The sequence below is a fragment of the Musa acuminata genome, chromosome BXJ2-1, assembly GCF_036884655.1.
Source record: "Musa acuminata AAA Group cultivar baxijiao chromosome BXJ2-1, Cavendish_Baxijiao_AAA, whole genome shotgun sequence".
Lineage (NCBI taxonomy): Eukaryota > Viridiplantae > Streptophyta > Magnoliopsida > Zingiberales > Musaceae > Musa > Musa acuminata.
Window position 1 is genome coordinate 4489155 of NC_088338.1, and position 17870 is coordinate 4507024.

The window sequence follows — 17870 nt, forward strand, 5'->3', positions numbered from 1 at the left end:
GCGAGCGCCTCAATCCGGGGATTGCCACCCAGTACAAAGGACGCACTGCCATTCATCTCGGAGTCGGAGAGACTCATCCCACCACAAACGATGCCCGGGTTAGCAAACTGAGAAACTCGGATCAACATCCTCTCACAAGGGTCCAGCCACCTCCGCCAGCCCGATACTTTTCTGAGTTGCTCCCAAACGGCCACTCCCAACCGGTGGATGCCTTGACCCAGGAGACACTTCCGTCGCGCAAAGGAGAGCAACGACCCGATCCAGATTCCGACCAACGTCAGCCAATATTTCTTCCCGAGGGCGCGACCACCTCATCATCCTACCTACCCAACAAGAAGCTCCCGACATCGACCCGCGTACCTAACTGTGCTGACTGATCAGCCACGATACTTTTGTTTTCTAACAATATATATATATATATATATATATATATATATATATATATATATATATATATATATATATATATATATATAAAAGGAATAACAATGATACTAAAAATCTCAAAGTCAATGTTCCAACAAAATCTTATGATTTGTGGTTTTTGATGCTGTAATATGTTATTGAATTGAGTTATTGAATTGACACATCACTCGATTAGATATTGGTTCACATTGGGACTTGAGTCCAACAAGAAATGTGATATCATGATAATGACTTCTGGATGTGCACCATCTCCACCTCCCTTCGATTCCAAGTTGAAGTTAATTTATCATATCATTTAACACGCAGAACAATAGAGATTATGATCCCTCTAAGCAATGTGAGAGTTGATCGGTGTTTGTGTTACAAGCAGAGCACCGTCAATAGCCACTCGATACGTAACTTTTATATAATGTTTAAGATAAAAAAAGAAGAGAGATTTTTTATACCCACGTTGATACTATAGGGTGGTTACCATCTTATCACTTGCGTTTATATTCATCTATCTATTTTGAGTTATTAACTTAAATATCGAAGAAATTAGATCAAGTAATCTTTTTCGATCTCAATCTTTATGGAGATGATACTTCAAGAGTTCGATATTTTCATTTCGAAGATATCTTGGACAATCATATATATATATATATATATATATATATATATATATATATATATATATATATATATATATATAGAGGTCCAAACCACACCGAGCTAACGTAACGATTTTTTTCCATAACATATACAAATAAATCCTATCTTGTTCATCAATCTCACCAAATAAAATACATACGTACACTATCTGCATGCTATATGCTTGATGTGCGAATGTGCAAATAGCACTTTGTGGCGTGAGTAAAAGTGGGAAACGACAGATCTCCTGCTGGGCGTACGCATGCGCGTACGTCATACGTACACGTGTACTGATGCGTCATGTAATTATGAGGGATACCTACGTTATACCACATAACTGTTAACGTTTATCATTCCAATTCAGTGCACATAACTGTAAACCTTTATCATTCCAATTCGGTGCGGGGTGCTCTCTCTCTCTCTCTCTCTCTCTCTCTTCTGTTTCCTTTAAAGGAAATATGTAAGCGTGCCTCTCCTCCGATGTTTACCCTAACCCTCGGACAAGCACTTTTACATTCCAAATGAGTTACACCTCCTCCAAACCACTCACCGAAAACGATCACGACCACGGGATCTTCCACTCCGGCGGCGTCGGATTAGCCGGCGACCGCCCCAACCACGTCGTCTCGCCGGAACAGCGTTATCTTCAAGTGTGTAGATAAGCGACTGCCTCAACCGCCATCTGCATTGTCGGCGACCATAAACTTTGGTCCAGAGGGATACTTTCTGCATTGTCGCAACACCGTTTCGAATCTACAGAAAAGTTGTGGGCGTTTCTCGACGTTCTAACACAATGAAACAGACCTTGTGCATGGAGATCTCCACCGCCATCTTCCCGAACAAGTTCGCCGGTCCACAACACCATTCGTGTTGCTGATGGCGAAAGGCCTCGAAGGTACTCGGTGGCTCACTTTTTACCTGCACTCAGAGGTCCAGCAGATATCATGAAGCAAATCATCTAATCAACTGCTTCCTCCCAATGAATCGCTTTAATCATTGGAAGACCAGGAAACCATAAGATCGAGACGCAAGTTTGTAGCAGGTATCTGATCGATTGTTCTGGCCTCATTTATTGTTCGACCTTGCAGAGTTATCATATTCCAGCCCTTCCACGAAGCCGAGCCGTGTGAGCAGTCTCTGCAGCTCGAGTGCATCGATGCATCCATCACAGTTCTGGAAGGTCTCTTTCGCTGCCTCCAGACTCCTCAGACAAGCTCGAGAGCTCGTCGGAGCTGACCTCCCTGAGCGGCTCATCTTCAGGGCTACAGCGCAGGCCCATGACGTCCACCGGGCATCGCCTCTGCCGGTGGTTCGTCGTGGGCCATCGACAAGCATGTGCAGAACTCGACGCAGGAGCGGAGGAAGGACGGATGGATGTTGGGGAGGACTCGAGGAGTGTCATGATGACATAGCTGAGTAGTGTCCGAAGGAAGAAAGCCGACTGGTCCTGCAAGAGAGATCAGCTTCTCCATGATTAGGATGAGAACGGGGCAAGTAGTAGACAAGTTGGATTGTCTCCTTGTGCTGGTTTGCTGAGACAAGGGGAGGGTGAAGGGGAAGTATTTGTAGGAGGGAGGGGAGGAAGAATTGTTGTTGGTGAAACGAGGTTAATGACCGTTTTGCCATTCACAAGATCGATAATTATTGTCACGTGTCGTCAATCGAGCTGACGACGACAAGAAAATATAATCAATTATTTTTATTTTTAGATAATTATAAAATTTTTAATATAATTTTTAAAATATAAAAAATACGATACTACGAGATCTAACTATAAATATAGAGAGAAATATCCGCCAAAATCCAGTTTACATGGTCGCAAAAGAAGGTTAGCCTCTCTCTGCCCCCAACAGGGATTCACGCAGCAGGAAGCTGTAGGGCCTGAGGAGACATCCGGAGCTCATTCACTGTGACTGGCTTCGTGAAGCGAGTCAAGTTACTGTGCCCAAAGCCAAAGCCGGAAGACTGTCACCTTTGATAAAAGATTCCTTCCGACATGGACGGGTGAAAGCGGAGTTCTGCCTTTCTCCTCCTCCTCCTTCTTCGCCTTTACTGTTGCGGCTGGAGAATCGTTGGGTAACGGTGCGAAGAAGGGAGTAGGGTGTCATGGGAAGGAAGGGGAGCAGCTCTTGGCTGACGGCGGTCAAACGGGCGTTTATGTCGCCGTCTAAGGACTCCGAGAGGAAGACCTCGGGACAAGGAGAGGAAGAAGAGAAGGTGAGAGTGTTGTGCTTCCTCCCTCGTCTGCTTTCGGTGTTTCTAATGGGTCACCTTCACCTTTCCTTTCTTTCGTGACTTCGTCTTCTGGTAGCGGAAGAGGGAGAAGAGGAGATGGATGTTCCGGAAGCCGTCAACGCTCGAGCAACAGCAGCAGGCGAGGGCGCCGACGGTAGTCACGCCGGAGGAAAGGCACGCTATTGCCCTTGCCGTGGCCTCCGCAGCGACGGCAGAGGCGGCGGTAGCGACGGCGCAGGCGGCGGCGGAGGTGGTGCGCCTCACCAGGCCTTCTGCGAGCTTCGTCAAGGAGCATTACGCCGCCGTCGTCATCCAAACCGCCTTTCGAGGATACTTGGTACCTCACCTCTTCTTTAGGTTCTTCGTCTTCTTGAGTTCAGGGATGGTTCTAAAGTGGATTTGGGTTTCGGGGTGGTGGTGAAGGCGAGGAGGGCACTGCGGGCTTTGAAGGGGCTGGTAAAGCTGCAGGCCTTGGTGAGGGGTCACAACGTCCGGAAGCAAGCGAACATGACGCTGCGGTGCATGCAAGCTCTGGTGAGAGCACAGGCGAGGGTGAGAGAACAGCGCATGCGGCTCGCCCAAGAGTCGGCGGCGGCGGTTTCTCGAGGTAGCAACATGTCCTCCTTCAGCTGCGACACCTCTTTCTGGGACTCCAAGTACCTCCAGGAGCTCGCGGAGAGAAGATCCATGGTAACACATCCTTCGTCTTCCTCGTTGGTTTCTTCTTTGCTCATCGTGTGGATTTGTCCTATCTTTTTCTTCTCTCTTTAATGGTGGAACAAACAGTCGAGAGATGGGAGTAGCTTTGCTGATGATTGGGACGACCGCCCGAGAACGATGGACGAGATACAAGCGACGTTGCAACGCCGGAAGGATGCTGCTCTCAGACGAGAGAGGGCGCTCTCCTATGCCTTCTCTCATAAAGTGAGCTCCGAACACGCTTATTTCTCCCCCGCCGCCTGCTTTCCTCTGTGATGTATATACGACTGACATCAAGTCTCCGGTCTATCTATCGGAAAGCTCTTGAGATCGGATCGGAGCTCGTCGCGCCTTCTCGACGAAGACGTGGACGGCGAGGTGGCTTCGGCGGGAGAGCAGAGACCGAGCCGGTGGATGGATCGCTGGATCGCCTCAAGGTCCTCTTTTGACAACAGAGCCAGCAGCAGGGCGCGAGCCTCCGTTGGCTATCGGGATCCCATCAAGACCTTGGAGATCGACACCGCTCGACCCTACTCTTACTCCGCCCCCGCCAACCCTCGCCGCCAGACGCCGCCGTCCCCGCAGCCCGTCCCGCTCCACCGCGGTCACCACCAACGACACCAGACCCACTCGCCCACCACGCCCTCGCCCTCCGAGATGCGACCTTTGCAAGTCCGCTCCGCCAGTCCCCGCTGCGGCCGGCAGGACCACAGGAGCATCTCCACCGCCCAGACGCCAACCTACCACCCCGCGGCGTCGGTGCCGAACTACATGGCGGCGACGGAGTCCGCCAAGGCGCGGCTGCGGTCGCAGAGCGCACCGCGACAGCGACCCGGGACGCCGGACCGGGATCGGGCCAGCTTCGCCAAGAAGCGCCTCTCGTTCCCGGAGCCGGAGAACCTGCGGAGCCCGAGCTTCAAGAGCGCGGCGGCGAGGTTCGCCGGGGAGCCCCGCTCCAACGTGTCCTCGTCCTGCAACGACAGCCTCGTGGGCGAAGCGTCCCCGTCCTCGACGACGGACCTCCGGCGGTGGCTGCGGTGAGGAGGTGGCGCCGGCGGCACAGGGGACTCTGCTTTCTTTTTGGTTTGTTGTGTACGTTTTCTGTGGCTTCGCTTTTGTTTTGGCAGTGGAGTGGGATTGGGGGACGCGAAAGCTATCAATTCATGTGGTGGCAGGCAAAGGCACGGGTGGGGAAGTCTGCGAGGAGGAAAGCGAAATGAGACGGGTGTGGTGGGAGTGCAGTGCGGGGTTTGGGTTCTTTTCTGGTGATGGGAAATCATGGGAGCGGGCGGTCACGTCTTGGTTTTTGTGCCAAGGCTGACGGCTTGGGGCTGCGGGAAAGGGAGGGAACTCATAAGCTTGTTGTAATGGCGACCGTGATCTTATCAGGAACAGTTCCCATCGTCTTGGCTCGCCCCATGGTGAGTTGAATGTCCTGCGCTCCATGAACAGCTATATCATATAAAGACACTGAATACTATTAATTAAAATAAGTAATTAATAAAATGCTAATATTTCACGATGGAGTGCAGTAAAATCTGCTCATCCTCGTTGCTATTCTTCGATCACTATCGATCGAGAGAAACAACGAGGAGGATATGACAAGGGGAAGAAGAGTCTTACCTAACTTTGGTAGCAGATGCATGACGACGGATGTGGTGGATCGGTGACGACTGTGACCACTTTGCCTGGATGGAAGGAGCACACCAACAGGGAAATGAAACCGCCACAAGAAGACGAAGGCGTCAATATCTTTTATGCTGCAAGTTTACCTCCACCTTGTAGCTCGATGTATGCTGCTGCTTTCTTTCCCCTGTGCTGCTGTTGCCTGACATTTTACTAAGCAATGAAGAACCATCAGAAACAAGTCAAGATATTACCTCATGTCATATCTGACATCTCAGTTCGACTAAAAGAAACTGTACACCATGCAGTGACAAACACTAGCTTGTGGACTTTGCACTATTTCCAGCTATATGAATCATTTGCATAAAAATCCCAGCAGTGTGCCTCAATTCTCTTATGATTCCACATTTTTTGTCTGGAGTGCCATATGAAGCATGATGACCATCAGGACCAGATGAACTGAAGATGATAGTGTAGGGAAGTAGATGTGTTGACAATTAGCAGCTGAATAGTCCCACTGCAACTTACACATGTTCTTTACATGACCCACATACCATCCCAACCCAGTTTCCATGGAAATTGCTTCAAGTTGACCTGGTACAACAAAAGTAGAGTTATACCTTAAATGACCCATCCCTACCCAGTTCTGCAATCCAACCTTATATCAACATTGATCATCTTCAGACAAACACACTAATGTGCAGAGTACATATCTTAATGAAACATGAGTTCTAAGACTTTCAAGCTCTGAACCAAAGTATACCTTCAATTTAACATTCCAGGCAAGATACATGTCGACAAAATATATAGATAAAAGTTTATTTGTGCAAAAGATAAGCTATTAATATATACTTTGCATATTCCAAAATGATCGGTTATAGCACAAAATTGACTCAGAATTAGAGACACTGATAAAGATCGGCACTCGGCCTTATGCATTCTACAGATATTCCAATGGCTTTAAGATTTTATTTTCCATTTAATTTGACTTTGAGATTGCTTTAATAGGATATTCAATATCAAATTTCAAATGATTGTTAAAACTTGATTCTTCCACACAGCACCACAACACTTTTTTTTTTTTAATAATAATGACAAAGGACAGTGCACACTGTGAAATATTACTAAAAGATGACATTTATTCTTCATGCTGAACCAAAAGAAATCAACCTTTAGGAGAAAGCATAAATAATGTCATGACGGCACAGGATTCAGGCCAGATAATCTTCTACTGATAGCATAACCATAACCGGCTTTATCCGACAGTAAGTAATTCTTAAGCTACATTACTTGTCAAAAGGAATGAGAAAGGAAGTGATGGCATTTGCCAAGTAAGCAGATCCTCCTGAATGAAGCTTCTGATAAAAATGAGATGAACAGTAAGTTGGAAACATACAGAATCGAGTGATGATTCTTATTCCACACAGATCGACTCGAGCAATTGTTCGGTGTCTTCACCAACAACCACATGCTCCATCTTCAAGCGATGACGCATACCAGGGCTCCTCTTCCCAGCAGCTGCGTATGTCCTTATAAGTGCCTCAAACACCTCAGCCCCGAGGTCTTTCTCCACCGTCTGCAGAAGCTCGATGAATTTCTCAGCACCTGCAACATCCTTCTTTTGCTCGAAGTATGCAATTAAAGTAATTATGGTCTCATGGGGTGGGACCCAAAATCTACCAAGGCTTTTCCCCTTCTTAATTGCACGATCGGCACACCAATGTGCCATTTTCAGATCCCCTTTATTCATATAATAATCCATAAATATCTCCCATGTTTTGGCATTGAGTCTTCCACCAAGCATTTTCGCATGTTTCTTAACAGCTTGGGCTTTATCTAGCATTCCTTCATTAGCATAAGCTTTAATCATTGCATTAGCCACTCGGATATCATATACTGAGAAGTTGGATTCCCATTCCTTAAAACATGCCTCAGCGCCTGGCAAATCCTTCAAATTCACCAGCACCTGAATCATATTCAAATAGCTCACATTTGCCATCTTTGGACGTACCAGCTTTAGAGATCTCCATATCCGGTGCACTTCAACCAGGTTCCCTGTTCGACCATACAAAGTGATGAGAAACTGATAAGCTACAACATCTTGACCTAGGTTCCTCTTTTCTAATTCCTTCAGAGCTCCTTCTGCTTTCTGAAACATGCCAGCATCTACATAAATGGATGCAAGATTACTGTAAGTTGTCCAATCAGCAGCAACTCTCCCATCTCTTTTCATCTCTTCCATGACCCTCTCAACCCCAGATATGTCATTCATCGCAGCAAGAGATCTCATCCAGACATTGAAAGTAAAGCAATCTGGCATGACATCATCAGCTTTCATCTCTTGAATTATGCCAGGAACTTTTCCTGGTTGATTGGTTTTAGCATATAGGGTCATCAAGCTGTTGTAGGCCATCGGGCTTGACGCAAACTTCAATTCCTTCATTTTCTCCATGAGGCCCTCTGCCTTTTCCGTCAGTAGTTCTTTGCAATAGCAGTTGAGGAGTGCACCATATGTAAGGTGATTTTTAGCAGACTCTGGTAGATTGATGAAGTACTCCTCGGCCGAAGCAATGCCTCGGGATTTGGCAACTAGATCCAGACGGACTGCTTGATCACTCAGTGTCAAGTTCATGCCTCTTTTAGCCATGACCTCGGACAGCTGCAAAAACATCAATATCATGTAATACTGATTTTCCAAGATGAGAAACAACAAACCAAGCTCAATAATGACACATGATATTTTAAAGCATAACATTGCTTGCAATGACACGAAAATCCTTTTTAATGTTTGGCACCAAAAGACTTGATCTAAGAGACTTGCTACTCTTACGAGAACAGAAGCAGAAATATTGAAAATGTAAAAGATATGTTAAGAGTTTAGATATGTTGATGCCCCAAGTCTTGCATTTGCTTCCAGTCATGTTTGATAATAGCATGAACCAGCATGATTATCTTTATGGAAAATGATCTGCCTTTAAGAAATTGCTTAATAGTCATGTTTGATAACAAATTATTTGGTGAAAGAAATTTGAAATGGATTATATACTACAGGAATTTGTTAAAAATATCTTCAAGAGAACCTTATACATAGATTGTTACAAGATCCAAAATAGGTGGTTTTATCTGTTGTTTATTTGCTGTCACCATTTATTCTGTTTCAATCTTCATCGTTTCAATTGCAGTGGCCTTTTAACAAAAGCACTTGGATAATGTCTACCAAAGCAGTAGTGGTAACAAATAGGAGAGGTAGAAGAAGAATAAAGTGTTGAAGAGACAGAAGAATGGTAGAGATAGCCAGCATAAAAACCTTGGTTTTTCAGCACATCAAGCCCACTTCTTCAACAACTAGGCATTTTGCTACTTGAAAATTAGGTTTCTTAAATCACTGAGCATTTTATGAATATTATTTTATATGAAACAAAAAGTTTCAAGCAACAAAAAGCCTTATTTAGAGAGGCATCTAGATCTTCCTAAACTTCTTTGAAACCAAATGGACATTTATAAGGGACTCACGTGATTTTTTTAAGGCAAAAGTAGGACTTTGAGCCAATCCTAAAAGAATAACAACTTGCAATGAAAATCCTTAACATAATAGAAAAACTAAACCATATACCCACCCATATGACTTAGATTGACTATACTCACACCAGTTGTTCAACCCTAAAGCCAACATAACTCAATGTAAGTCTAAGCATTCTCTAGGGCTAGACAACATCAATCACTTCTGGAAGACAACAATTGCCAAATATCTTTTGAGTATCTCTGACTGTTGACAATATTAATGATGTAGTGATGCAATTGACCATCTATTTTATCCAGTTGATCATGTGATTGGAGAAAGAATGACTCGATTAATGAGCCTGTTGCTCCATACAGTTGGAAGTAGATTATAAGAATTGATAAAGGACCATTTTGATTTTATTTTTGTTTTGAATAAACTTTGTTAGTTTAAGGGGTTTCTTGCAAATGTTATAAGTTGTCATATTGCAACATCTTCTATGATACCATATTAGTTACCAAGATTGCCTAGATAAAAAAAGAAAAAGAAAACCAACAACAGAAAAAGAAATGTGACATATTAGGTTGATTTAAGATCCCAATAAAAAAGAGAAAAATTGGAGAATTGAAGGCTTAACTGAGATTAAATATATATAAGGAAGTTTCATTATATCAAAAATTCAATAAAGAAAAAATTAAATCAAGTACCTTATCAAGAAGGAAAATTATTTGTCAAAACAAATTTATAATTATATCTTCCCTAAAACACAAAAGAAAGAATGATTGATAAGTCTCAATTAAGAGAGAGAATTTTTTTCTTCATGTCCCTTGCTTATTTTTTATTTTTTATCTTGTACTTGGGGGTATATAAGAAAAAAGAATGGATTGTGATATTCGATCACCAAGAATGCCTAAATGAAAGAAATATGCTTTTTCCACATCACATGTATGGTTGTGAGGCCATATTATTTCTACAATCATGTAATTCCACTATGTGTGTGTGTGTGTACGAGACAGCCATCCTTAAAGAGTTAATCCTTGTGTTAGAGTGAGTCTGGTTCTTCCTCATTTATTTTATTTACATTTCATCTAACAAAATTATATCTCGTCTTTGATCAGACATCAGATTTGATAACAAAGCTCTTATCCTAAGGATACAAATAAATTTTGTTCTCACTAAATGTAAATTTTTATCAGTCAAGAAAAAACCTTTTAAAAATTTTAATCACGATTTCAATTACAACCTTTTGCATATATATCTTCAACCTTCATATCATCTTCTAATAATAGTTTGTCTTCCCATTCAAGTACTTTATCATCACAAGATTAATGCACTTGTCCTTTTCTTTTTGGAGTTTGTCGAATTTGTCTAATATTTTAATTAGACCTATAGTCAATTGACGAACTGCCTAAAAATTGAAACGGCGAAGTCATATTCTAATTAGGGTTTTCATTCCAATGTTACCTGTTGCTCAAAAATGTTATAACCATATGACAGCCTTAGACACTGGGGTTCGCTTGGATTCAAACAAAGGGTAGAATGTTACAATTTTGAATTTCTATTGTGGAAATAAAAAGCTATGACAAAAGGCAAGGATCTTACAAGAATAAAAAGGATTGAAGATAAGGAGATAAAGAGCAGAGATATGACAAATAGGCATAAGAAGTTCTGCATTCAGTAATTTCCCACTCTTATTTCTATCCAACAAGATTATCCACTGCATAAGCTTTAGTAGTTCCTTTCCGGTCACTCATCACCACGCACAAAACAAGCATCTAATCTACGATAGCTAAGCAGCTTGGGAACAACAAACCACAATGGATAATCTCTCTAATACAAGCAACTACATCTGAGGCGATTTTGATTTCTACACCCTGCACCAAGCCCAATCTAAACTGTGGATTGATCCAAAAAAACCAAACACTTCACCTAGATTAACAAGATCCCCTTTTTTCTTGTCAATGAAGAACAAGATCAAGATCATGATGATGATCAGCACTTCATCAGCTGGACGGAAGGAAAGAGCAAGGAGGGATGCGATTGGAGGTAAATGGAGGCGGGTTCACGGTACCTTGAGGGCGGGGTGGAACCTCTTCTGACCGCGGAGCCTGCGGATGGAGACGTCGACCTCCCATTTATAGACGCGCTTGCGGCTCTTGAGGAACAACTCGAGCTGCTGCCGAACGCTCTGCGGTTTGGTGCCCTCCCGGAAGAGCCGCTTGTAGAGCGGCTCCTCCAAGTACTTGCTCGACCGCTTCGCCACCAGCTTCGTCCCCGTCGCCGTAGCCATTGCGCTCTCTGTCTCGCTCGACGGCGAGGGTTTTTTTTGGCGGCCTCAGTTACCCTCGGGAGGTTTAGGCCGGGCCGAGAACGGCCCGCTTGGTTAATTTTTTGGGCCCAACAGGGCCGGTTATACTGAACCAAACCCAACCCATGTAGAGTTTGGAACTGCGGCCGGCAGAGTCGTTCGAATCCCATATTATGGAGATTACTATGAGCTCATTTCCATCAAAGTCACTCCCACTACACTGTTAAGCCCACCACACAACAAAACCACTTGAAATTGCGATATATACTAAGCCAACCATCTATTGCTTCGGCTAACGCGCGTTCCGTTTCCTTCACCGTGCGTCGGCCTTTGGGGTTGTTTCCTCAGATCGTTCTCGCGAGGAGGTGGGCGAATCTTCCGATCTAATCTCCTTTCCAAGTCCCAAATTGGTGACGCCAACTGCTCCCATGCTTCTCATTTTTGTTATAACATCTGTTTTCACTCTGTGATTTCGTTGCCTTTTGATCTCCGGCTTTCTATTTGACGTTGACGAACTACTGCCCTCTCGATCGGAGTCGCTATATCTTTGCATTTTTGTGTTCGGAACCCTAGATCGAGTTGATTCGGATATCTGTCAAGTTCTATTTGAATTATGCTTTAGGATATTAGGTCTGGGTTGGATCTGCTGCGAGTTACGGGTGAAAAGGAAGATCGATGGGTGGTTATATGGAAGCATTGATCGACAGTGGATTGAAAGTAAAGGTGATCTGAACTTTACATCTGGTTCTTTGCAGCTTGAAGACCTTGCTTGCCTTGTTGGTGTAAACATTGCGATGTCTTCTTGTTATATATACTGAAGTAGGGATGACGATATGTTGTCTTGTCTCGGGATCCTTTCTTTATATTATTGGGGACGGAATGAGTGTAGGTTGGTTGTATCTTCTTTTCTCGTGATCCCTTATAATCACTACTCGGTGAAGCATTATAGTTGAGGCACTGGTATTAGCATGAATTATTATTACATGGTCCCAAAATTAAATTCCTAAGTGATTTTTATGTACATTAATATAATATTGAGAAAACAATGACTTTGTTCAATGCATGTCCACGCTTACTGGACGACCACCAAGCACCTTGTGTTTGTAATATTCGTTATCTGAATGGTGATAGTGTTTACATGTAAAAACATAATGAAAAATAAGGTGAATGAGGCTTCCGTGACAGTGTATTACAGGTTAAGTTGCTATATGCATCGTTGCATTTTGTTTTGCATGTGTATTTGTTTGTTGTATCTAACCTACATTTGCAATGCTTGGTTATGTCAATTGGTGCAAACAATGTAGTATGCTCATATTTTAATGGGATTTGGTTTCTTTGTATGATGTGATTGAGGAAATACTGAGAGTAGGTTGTTGAGGTTTAATGGTATCGGGTGAAGCATCTCCTTTTCTACCTAATGAAAATGTAGCGTAAAATTCAGACACTTGTACAAGTTATTGGTAGTTTGTCTGTATTATAATACTAATTTGCTGTGATCACATGCTTATTATTTTCAGTGTTTTGTTCCAAATCATTTGCTTGTCTTTCTTGTAGATAGCTTTCAACTTGTTTCTCTCCAAAATGAGGCCCATTTTCTGTGGGAACTTTGAGTATGATGCTCGCCAGTCAGAATTGGAACGTCTTTTTGGCAGATACTGGAAGGTTGACAGGGTAGATATGAAATCAGGTAAGTCTATCCCTTTTTGAGAGATAATGCTACAACTCTCATTGAGCAATTTACTAATTGTTGTCAGTGTTTATCTATGTACTGAGATAATGCTAATTTATCTGGTAATGTTGTTTTAACTGAATGACTTGCCTTGGAACATTTTCCTAGGAATCGGTTTCTTGGAACTATGAACATAATTCTTGGTGATTTGTCATCACATAAGCAAACCCAGTGATTATCTTCTTCAGTTTTGCTCTTTTATGAACATACTGCTATTTACTTGCTGGGCTTTTTAAGGCTGCTTCGATCTGCAGTGTGGTGGACAAAAACTTGTTTCATTCTTAGTTGTTTCTGGTCTTTTTCTTACCCTTTTCACGTCAAGTATGGAAAGTTAACCATTTAAACTCGAAATTTCTTAGTAAGCAATCGTTAGTCAAGTTAGCAAATGAGAACCTATGTTCCCATTAGCAATTGGAACATCTACCCTTTTCACTGCATCAGGACCCTATGTTCCTGTATTGCAACAGTTCCAGGATAGTAGCTCGCCATTGAATCCTTTTGTTCAGCTTTGCTGGGGAATCAGAATGCAGGATAAGTTTAGTGAATGGAAATATTTTATTTTAAGGTAATCCCTTTGAAACAATTTCTTTGGTGCGGGAATATCTTGGAACACCTAGTTTCTTTCCTGGCTGATGGTATGGCATCACCTTTCCTGCCTGAGCCCGAGCCTGAGCCTCATCTCCTTGTGTAGTTCCAGGAGCTGCTATGATCCACCATACTTTGTGGCACTGTTCACCTGAAAACATTTCCCCATGAGACCATTGCCTTCTGAATCCTATGAATTTTGCCCATTTTCTCAACCTGCTCATGTTCTCCATCCCATTCTTACTGCCAGGCTGGAGAATAGATGGAGAAGGCAATCTGTTCAATGGCCTACCACATCAGACCTTCTTATGCCTTTTTATAGCGTCACATCATTTAGTTCTACTTCTACATGAGGTCTGTTCCTGATTTTTCTTGTTTGTCAATCTCTTTGTAGCTTTGACAGAAATGGGTTTATGTTTCCAAATAGTTTGTGGAGATTAACTGGGCCCACTAGACTCTGCTGTCATCAAGGATTCTATAAAACTAAAGCGTTAGTAGCTAAATGGTTCTTTGTGCTTAGATTAATTTGCTTTTCTAATTTAATATCTGCAGGATTTGCATTTATTTACATGGATGATGAACGAGATGCAGGGGATGCAATCCAGGCCCTTGACAGGACTGAGTTTGGCAGACACGGGCAATGGCTTCACGTTGAATGGACGAAGGTACACAACTCAGTAAATTGCATATTTTTGGTTTCATATTCTGTTTAATGTTTTCTAGATTGGTGACACAGCAAGAGCTTGTGGTGGTAGGACGATCTGGCAGTTCAAGAAGGTCTCTTGCTAATATGACGCATACAAAGACACTGTTTGTCGTAAACTTTGAGCCAATCGATACCAGGATGAGACTTGGAGAAGCACTTTGGGCCATATGGAAAGGGCTTAAATATTAGGTTAGAAGATATTTTGTCTTTAATTACTTTGAGGCACAGGAGGATGCCACAAAAGCTCTGGAAGCAACCAACATGAGGTGCTTCCTTCTCCCCCAATTTCAGTATATAGTACCAGTAGTAGTGTATCTTTCCATAACTGTAAGTGTTTCGAGGCTATCTGCTTCCAGGATTAATTTCATCATGATGTATATGAATTTCTTCATGAAATCTGCTTGCCTATTCTTTTTTTATTGTATGAAAGATGATTTAGCATTTAATGGGAGTATCCGTATCAATAGCGTCTGATTATTTTGATTAACTTTCATTTATATCTTGAGAAATTACTATGTAGTTGTCAGTAGGACAATACCTTCTATTATTCTTTTTATTATATCTTTCGCTCTCCCTTGGTCATCTGTTCTGTTATTACCATGTGGAAGTATGAAAAATTTTGTTAAATCTTTCCATGTTTCCACTTTTAGTGACATGGAAAGATACAATAATTCTGCTGGGCATTCTGTAGTTTTTTAAACACTGGTTAAGAAAAGGACTAGGTATTGGTTAATGCAAGTTGGTAAAATTGGAACGTGAAGATGATTTTCTGTTCTTGTAGATTATTTGCCTTGTGGGAGTATATTTATGTTATCCTTCTTCTTCATCAGAACAGGTTGGGTTTGAGGCCGTAATTTTGTCGAGTAAAAATTTATGAACACTGAGGTAGCTCCTTGGCCAAAGATATTTCATTACTGGTTAAAGAATCGTGGTGCTTCTTAGCATCTACTAATTTGATTGCACAGGTGGATCTAGTAGTGGGAGGCATAACTTCTAACTCTTCATGTGTTATAATGACATCACCTGAATATATTCCTATATAGTATGACTAGTTTTTTTTTTTTAATCATTATAGTATGACTGGTTAATTGAATATATATAACATATAAGAAACTGATAAGAGGTCATGACAGTGTAGCTTGCTTCATTCTTTTTGCCTTTCTCCTTGGATTTTCGGCAAGTTGATGGATCGGGTTATTTCACTAGAGTATGCGCTTCGTGATGATGATGACAGAAGAAATGGGTACAGCCCTAAGAGGAGACGTAGGTATCGATCCCTAGCGAGGAGGGGTCGTGACAGTGGACGTACTCCAAGCCCATACGGCAGAGGCAGGGAGAAGGATAGCCCTGATTCTGGGTGAACGCAGGGGTACCCCTAATTATGAAAGAGCTGAAACTCTTGGGCATGAGAGGTATGGTTTGCATTATTCTGAGATTTTATTTTGTGTTACTTCCATCTCTTATCTGTTATGTCCTAGTAACTGTTGTTTTTTATGCAGTCCTTCACCAAGGCAGGAAAGAGAATGAGATTATTTTACACTCGGTAATTTGTGTCATAGCGGCCATGATGGCTCAGGTACTTCCTTTTGTTTGTGTGGTTATCATAGATCTGCATCGAACTATATCTCAATTGGACTATTGCTGTTATTGCTAAATGACAAAATTGTATGTACCAATTGCAGTACTGCAATTGGTTTTAGAGCCTCTATGAATGCAAACAAGTACGGTCTAACCCAGAGGAGTGATTTCAAAGACACTGTAACTGCAGGTGTCAACTACAGTGCTAGTTGTGGATATGTGTTACATGATGTACCTTTTCATCGATAGTTGGTGGAATATCATCAAGTATATGCACCAATGGTTTTAGAATATGAACAAATGGCTACAGGAAAGAAAGGTTTATTTGTTTTTGAATAATTTTGAATGGCTCTTTTTTGCAAGATCTATTATAATCTGGAGCTATTGGGGTAGTCAAGAGATGTGGGTAGTTGCTAAGGAGGAAAACTTTGCCTGGCCTAGACTGTGCAAGTTCAATAGTAGAACTCGACAATCATAAAAGTGGATACAAGTTGCTGGAATCCACTGATGAACTTGACAGCGAGCCGCTTGGCTATGCTTTATTGCTTTATGGTTCAATCTCTGATCTATGGCCATGATTTGCTTCATGGGAAAGGTCCTGTAGGTGGTAGATGCAGTGACATTCTTGTTCTCTTCCGATTTGTCAAAACCATTAGAAATCTTGAGGTACAGCCGAAAGTTAATATGCATGCATGTGGATAAGGAAAGTTATGCATGGTTGTGCTTTTGATATCACATATTACGTCTCATGATACGCATCTTCATCAAAATGTCTTCAATGGCAGGTACGTCTCTCTCCCGGTTGGCTGCTCAGGATCGCGCGTCTGCCCATTGCCCGCATTCGATATCATCTTCCTCATCAAGAAGAGGACAAAATCCGATGTGAAATGTGTTATTATTGATAGAGGCGATTCAGTCGGAAGCTTTTGCAGTGATTCTTCTCCACAACTCGACAAAGTTTTGCAGGGGGACGGCATCACTTTGGAGACGTCATCGCCTTGGCGGCAGCAACATCTAGCCAATCAAATAGTGGACGGCACTGTTGGTCGTGGAGTGATCTCGTGGAGTGATCTCTGCTGCACAAAGCCTCCCCCGAAGTGGCGACACACTGGTGGCCTCCATGGTTTCACTGTGCATGTCATGGCACCCATTATATGAGAGAAAGCCAAGCTAAGCTACAGCTAGCTAGCCAACAAACAACTCCTCCGAGTTCTCGAGTACAATCTTCCAAGTCTTGACTTCGATTCCCTGCCGGATCCAAGTGGAAATCCGGGTGATCAGAACCTGTATCTTGTGGTCCTCCAGGTGGACCACAAGGAGATGAGAAGAAGACAAGCAAGTGGTCTGCTTGCGGCTACAGGCAGTCAATAAGAGGCGTGAACTGAGGCCACATCCACCATAATGGATAATATCCATTATTGGTGCATCAGAATTCACTGTCCAAAGAGGATAAATGTGGACAGCAACTTAGGCTGGAAAGAGCTCAGTACTGCGTCATTGTAGAGGACAGTTATCTATATACGGATGGATATAGATCACATGGACAAAGCAGTCTCGGAAAAAGCTACAGGAGATAGTAGCCCAGTGGTACTATCAAAGTGGGGTTCTGACACGCACAGGAATGAAAAGAATGGTTTGGACTCATCTTATGTTGTACATTAGTGCGTGTCTTGCAATGAGGAAGCAATCATATCCTCTCCAGAGGTTTCTATTTGATCTTAGGGAGTAAATGATAGGTACAAGTCATCACAGTTGGAGCTCCAAACATCATTATCGTGACTCTTAGTGGTAAAGTGAATTGAGATGATTGATGGGATTAGACGAATATCTTCCTGCTATAACTTGAGTT

At 42.6% G+C, this 17870-nt stretch overlaps 3 protein-coding genes across 3 annotated transcripts; 2 read left to right on the forward strand and 1 right to left on the reverse strand.

Moving 5' to 3' along the window:
* Nucleotides 1–2830: 2830 nt before the first annotated feature.
* Nucleotides 2831–5394, forward strand: LOC103984319 (protein IQ-DOMAIN 18-like). Its single transcript, XM_009401812.3, has 5 exons — nt 2831–3273; nt 3368–3628; nt 3715–3981; nt 4078–4215; nt 4312–5394. The coding sequence occupies exons 1-5, from the start codon at nt 3163–3165 to the stop codon at nt 5029–5031; spliced, it is 1497 nt and encodes a 498-aa protein (XP_009400087.2). The 5' UTR covers nt 2831–3162; the 3' UTR covers nt 5032–5394.
* Nucleotides 5395–6728: 1334 nt separating this feature from the next.
* LOC135598528 (large ribosomal subunit protein mL101 (rPPR4)-like) lies at nt 6729–11435 on the reverse strand. Its single transcript, XM_065092480.1, has 2 exons — nt 11187–11435; nt 6729–8275 (listed from the first exon to the last, which is right to left on the reverse strand). The coding sequence occupies exons 1-2, from the start codon at nt 11403–11405 to the stop codon at nt 7031–7033; spliced, it is 1464 nt and encodes a 487-aa protein (XP_064948552.1). The 5' UTR covers nt 11406–11435; the 3' UTR covers nt 6729–7030.
* A 208-nt stretch (nt 11436–11643) lies between these two features.
* Nucleotides 11644–17735, forward strand: LOC135598529 (serine/arginine-rich splicing factor RS41-like). The gene is made up of 8 exons (XM_065092481.1): nt 11644–11833; nt 12046–12146; nt 12978–13110; nt 14290–14402; nt 14474–14709; nt 15577–15855; nt 15943–16019; nt 16807–17735. The coding sequence occupies exons 2-5, from the start codon at nt 12099–12101 to the stop codon at nt 14630–14632; spliced, it is 453 nt and encodes a 150-aa protein (XP_064948553.1). The 5' UTR covers nt 11644–11833; nt 12046–12098; the 3' UTR covers nt 14633–14709; nt 15577–15855; nt 15943–16019; nt 16807–17735.
* The last annotated feature ends 135 nt before the right edge of the window (nt 17736–17870 follow it).